Raw genomic sequence first — 5,591 nt, 5'->3', positions numbered from 1 at the left:
CAAATGCCAGGGTTCGTGGGTTCGATTCCCCACAGGGGGCCAGTATGATAATGTATGCACTCACTAACTGTAAGTCGCTCTGGATAAGAGCGTCTGCTAAATGACTAAAATGTAAAATGTAAATTACGTCACCATACTCTATACATGGGCGGTGTGCATTTTCTGCTGGTGTATCCTAAGTAGCTCCTCTCTCGAGAACCTCTTCCCGCAGTGCGTACAGGTGAACGGCTTCTCTCCAGTGTGGATCTTCATGTGCCTCTTCAGATGGGGCTGGTGGGAGAACCTCTTCTCACACTGGGGGCAGCTGTAGGGTTTCTCCCCTGTGTGGACCCTCTGGTGCCTCTTCCAGGTTGGACGAGTCAGAGAAACTGGCCAGGCACAGGTGGCAGCCGAACGGTTTCTCTCCCCGTGTGCATCCTCTGGTGGATCGCCACCTGTTTTGCGGAAACTGAAGACTTTCCCACAGAACGAACACGGAAGTGCTTCTCTTTGGCGCTGCCAGCTTTACTGATTCCATCTCTACTATTGTCATTTGTCAATGGACTTGTGTAGCCACTCAGTGTTGAGGCACTGGCATTGTCTGAGGTCTGGTTTAACATTAGGAGATTGTGAGGAGGATGAAGACCAGGGAGTGTCTGTGTTGTCGCAGGGTCCATGTTCCAGCTGATAGATCCTATAGAAGGCAGGCTGAAGGCAGCACCTGTTAGGGGGTTAACCTGAGGCGCCATCAGCCTGTCTGAATCACAACTATAGGAGCAGGACGGAGCATCGCTAGCCGAGTCTGTATCTGTTCTCTCCAGCTGCATATGGACACCTCCCCGTCCCCCCGGACCAAATCTATGTCTCGTCCTGGTCTCAGCCAGTCTGTTGTCATGGAGACTAAATTTGGTTGTTGTTTTGTGTTCAACTGTCTGTTTTTGGTTGTGGTTAACAGTGTTGTTCCCCTGCCCAGAATGGAGGACGCTGTCCCATCCACTGACCTCCACTATGTCGCCTCTGTTCCTGGCCTGCTCGGTGATGTCATCCCCCGGGCCCTTGGCTTCACCGGTCTGGGAATCCAAGATGGCCGCCCAGTCTCCTCTGTCATCCTCCAGCCAACCACCTGCAGGAAGAGGTTACAAAATAGACTTTACAAACATGGCAGAGAAAACTCTACATATGGAGTTTTTTTCTCTCTCAATTATCTGGTCAAGTTCATACATGATGTGTTTCTGTATGTAAACATAAGTTGTATTGATTAAATTTTATGAATGAAGAAAATATAATAGCCAGGCGCATCACTATTCCCATTGATAATCTATTACTGTATGTAGCTATTTATTTCTTCCCTTACCTTGCTCCCCCATCTTTAGTCCACTCAGCAGATCAATGCTCTCTGGTCCGTCTTCTATTGTCTCCTCTTTGATGAGCAGCAGATCAGGCTTCCCATCCTCCATGTCTACTGACTGTAAGAGATACAGAGCAGGGTTTCTGTTAGAAAGTGTGGCGCCGGACATTTGACCGGCAACATTTTTAATTTAGCAGACATTTGAGAAATATACCGGACCAATATGCATTGGGTGCGTAACCTGAATAGGGCGTCCACCCACAACAGGAGGCTACTGAGGGGAGAACGGCTCATAATAATGGCCGGAATGGAGCAAATGGAATGGCATCAAATGGAAACCATGTGTTTGATGTATTTTATAACATTCCACCTATTCGCTCCAGCCATTACCACGAGCCCCTTCTCCCCAATTAAGGAGCCACCAACCACGGTGCTCAGAATGAAATAAATCACATTTAGAATATGGTAGTTCATATTAACAGAACATGCAAGTCGAGGATGCAACGATCTGCGGTCCTTCTTACTGAATTCTGATGTGCACTTTGAACATATTAGAATAACTGTCCATATTTACTTTTCCTCAGCCAACAAGACGAGTAACAAACAGCAAATCGCTAGCCTATGTCAATCAACTGAAGTAGAAAAGTTTAGGTTACCTATTCTATTGGTCAGCTTGTCGAGAAAGAAGTAGCCTATTCCAAACAGACCCTGGGACAGTTGTGGGACGATAGATCCCAAATTCATCCAACCAGTAGAACTAGGCTACATCAAAAAAACTTTAAAAAGCAACGAGGCTGATGCAACAGATTAGAACGTTTAGCCTAAAATGTTCATAAACTATTATATCTTCATATTATAAGCGCAGCAAGGAAGTAGTCTACGCATGAATGTTCGTTCCATAATGCAATTAGCGGGAAAACACTGCTCAAAGGGCACTTCACAAGCGAGCAGTTTCAGGTGACAGAGATGAAAATATCCGTTAGAAATGTAGAAAGAGAGGAGGTCTATTATGCTACTTTCAAGCAATGTAAGCTATGCCTCATAATATGTATTAAAACGTTCAGGTTCCAAACAATTAAGTGTATGTTTTCAAAATGCATACTATTCTATTCTATTCTTCTATACTGCCTCCAGCTCATTGCAAAGTGGTGTGTGACGCAGGAAAATAATTTGCTCCAACTGGGAAAATCCATTTTGAACAGTCATCCAACTCGGAATTCCAACTTTCGGTCCTCTTTCTACATTTACATTTACGTCATTTAGCAGACGCTCTTATCCAGAAGCGACTTACAAATTGGTGCATTCACCTTGGCTCCGACCTGAAGTTCCTAGTTGTCAGTTGTCTTGAAAGCACCACAAGATGCTGCCGCAGCAGCTCTTGCACTGTCTAATAGATTTTCCACTCAAAGACTCTGTATCTGAGCACCCTGCTATGGAGCATCTTCTGATTGGGCAATTAAGTTGATTTGACACTATGCAAACGTGTTAGTACATTTGATTACTAGACACTCTTTAATGGTTTGATAATGCAAAGGCATGGTCCTACACTTTAATCACGACCTGGGCCATATCCACAAAGCATCTCAGAGTAGAAGTGCTGATTGAGGATCAGGTCACCACCTGTCTACCTACTGTAGTCTTATTCATTATGACCTTAAAGGCAGAACTGATCCTAGATCAGCACTCCTACTCTGAGAGGCTTTGTGGATACGGGCCCTGACCTAATACCATTCAGACAGTAGTTCACAGTGGGCTCACCTCAGTGAGACTGTGTGTGGTCCTGTGCTGCTCAGCTGGTTCCTCTGTGGGTTCAGGAGGAGGTGTAGTCTGGTTGTCCTCCATGATCATGGTCCTCTCAGGGTTGCCCAGACCCTCCTTACAACCCTCCTCCTTCACCAGCAGCACCTCTGGACCCTCCTCCTCCTGGAAGAGAGGGGTGATACAGATTACACAGACATACACTCCCTCAGGTACGTTACACACAGATAATAAACACACTTTAAACATTGCGGGGCCATACTTGCAAACATAAACAACTATTTACATTTAAATAGTTTCTCAGGCTCAAAATGCGTATCAGCCAATTAAAAAAAGTTGATTTATTTGCACATGACAGAACGCTAAATTGTAGCACACGTCTGACAAATCCATAAGGCTCTTCAGTTTTTTTTTCTTACGATGTACGATAAACGTACATATTGTAAGGACCTCATTTACATTTTTTCCAAGCACATGGATGTGTGGGAAGAGAAACAAAAACGTGGGATGTTGTCTAACAGTAGTAGCTAGTAGCCTTGTCAAGGACGATCAATACAATATTGGCACACAACATTTTGCTACAGACCATCGGAAGAAAAGCAAACCTTGAATTTGACCTATTTTAAGAAATGCCATTGGTTGGGGCAGAGGCATCATGCCCATAGAGCCCCCATTGTGGAGGTGTCATAATACCCAGAAAACCTAGCGGTCAAACTGCGAAATAGTTCGTTTTTCTACTATTCATTTTTCCCATAGGGGATTTTAGAAACACTTAAAATAAGGGCTGTGTTTCGTGTAGGCTTACCCGGCGTGACGTTTTTATAACCATGTAAATCTCTCTCGGACAAGGTGACTTTTATCAATATATTTTACACTATTTACTCTCAGATTCGAAAATGCTAATTAGCATCAAAGTAGACATCATGCAAGACTACAAATCCCTGCAACTCCTGCACGCCATCTCTAGTTGACACCTTTGCTAACAGGTATTGTGTCAATTTACTTGCACGAGACAGTTCACAATTGTCCATTTAAAGAAATTTAGCCAATTTAATCATTACTAAATGTAGCTAACATTAGATAGTTAATCCAGAGAATCTTACATTTGCCTCGACTTGGTAGTCTCGTCCAGATCATCATGGCATTTGTAGTTCTTTATGATAGCCACATTAGCAGCTAATTAGCATTTCATTTTGGGGGGATAAATACAGCACAATATAATTGATAAAAGTCCCTTGTCCTAGAGAATTTACATGGTTATCAAAGAGTCACGTCAGGTAAGGCTACATGAAACACAGCCCTTATTTTAAGTGTTTCTAAAATCCCCTATGGAAAAATGAATGGTGAAAAACGATTGGAACCATTTCCTTTAAAGGACTCTTTGGTCCTTTAAAAACCTGCTGTATATTGTGTGTTATGGAAAATAAATAAATGTGACTCTGGATGAAAACACAATTATGTTTGTTTTCAACATTAGGGCTGTTTTCCTAAAAATATAAATCCGCTTCGTGTTTTGTTTTCCTTGTCCACGACACTAAAGAATATCGCGAAACTGGTATCGTTCGGCCCTATTAGATATACAGAAAAATAGACATACTGTTGTTAAACCCATCATGTGGATAAAAAAAAAAGTCAGCAATGATAAGTCAAAAGTCAGACTAAACTATTTTGGCGTGTACAGTAGGTGTTTGTTAGTGTGTAGGTATATTTAGTAAGTGTATAATGGTTATAAAGCACTGTTGGGTGTATGCAGAATAGGGTGAGATCAGAAGTGATGTATATTAAAAGAGAGTCTCAATGAAAGTCTTGGAATGAAAAGTCCCATTTTGTGTTTATTAACCATAAACAAGTTTTAAATACACCATATGCAAACCAGACAAACACGTCTTAACAAAAATATCTGCATGAACTTGATGAACTGCATTCATTTTCTCATTAAAAGTGTAATGGGAAAACAATTAACTAGTTGAATGGAAGTAATGAAACAGGCATTTGTGAACATCATATAGCCTACAGTACAAACACAATATGTAGGCCTAAAATACTTTTTAAGCTTATACTGTACACTGAGTATACAAACATTGATATGACGTGTTTTTATACAGGATTTGTTAATGTCTTTGATATTGTGCTGCATGGGATTTTGAGGATGAGGACATTCCATGTATTTATATCTGTCACTGGTGGGTGCCAGAAGGTATGCGTGCCAAGGAAGACTGGGGGCCACTGGTGCTAATCTTAGAAGAAGTATGTGATGGAATTTCATGACTAGGGTGCAAGATGATACCATATGGGTGATACTATTGTAGTTGGGAGTGTATTCTAATAATGGTTGGCAACTGTTGGGTGGAATTAGCTTGCCAAGCAGTACATAAACTGAGAGATTTTGTATGCCTATCATTCGAATAGTGAGATGAAACCCACGTGTATCTTGCTACGTTGAATCCGGTGGGGAGTTCAGATGACAAAGGGCAACGCACGTGCCGTTTGTTATACGAACCCGGTG

At 42.2% G+C, this 5,591-nt stretch overlaps 1 protein-coding gene across 1 annotated transcript; it reads right to left on the bottom strand.

Moving 5' to 3' along the window:
- Positions 1-359: 359 nt before the first annotated feature.
- Positions 360-1,358, bottom strand: LOC123486165. The gene is made up of 2 exons (XM_045217375.1): positions 1,334-1,358; positions 360-1,102 (listed from the first exon to the last, which is right to left on the bottom strand). Exons 1-2 carry the CDS (start codon positions 1,344-1,346, stop codon positions 360-362), a joined length of 756 nt encoding a protein of 251 aa, XP_045073310.1. The 5' UTR covers positions 1,347-1,358.
- Between the last annotated feature and the right edge of the window lie 4,233 nt (positions 1,359-5,591).

The sequence above is a fragment of the Coregonus clupeaformis genome, unplaced genomic scaffold (assembly GCF_020615455.1).
Source record: "Coregonus clupeaformis isolate EN_2021a unplaced genomic scaffold, ASM2061545v1 scaf1042, whole genome shotgun sequence".
In the NCBI taxonomy this organism is placed as follows: domain Eukaryota; kingdom Metazoa; phylum Chordata; class Actinopteri; order Salmoniformes; family Salmonidae; genus Coregonus; species Coregonus clupeaformis.
The sequence above is the reverse complement of the archived record's forward strand: the minus strand, read 5'-3'. Positions and strand labels throughout refer to the sequence as shown.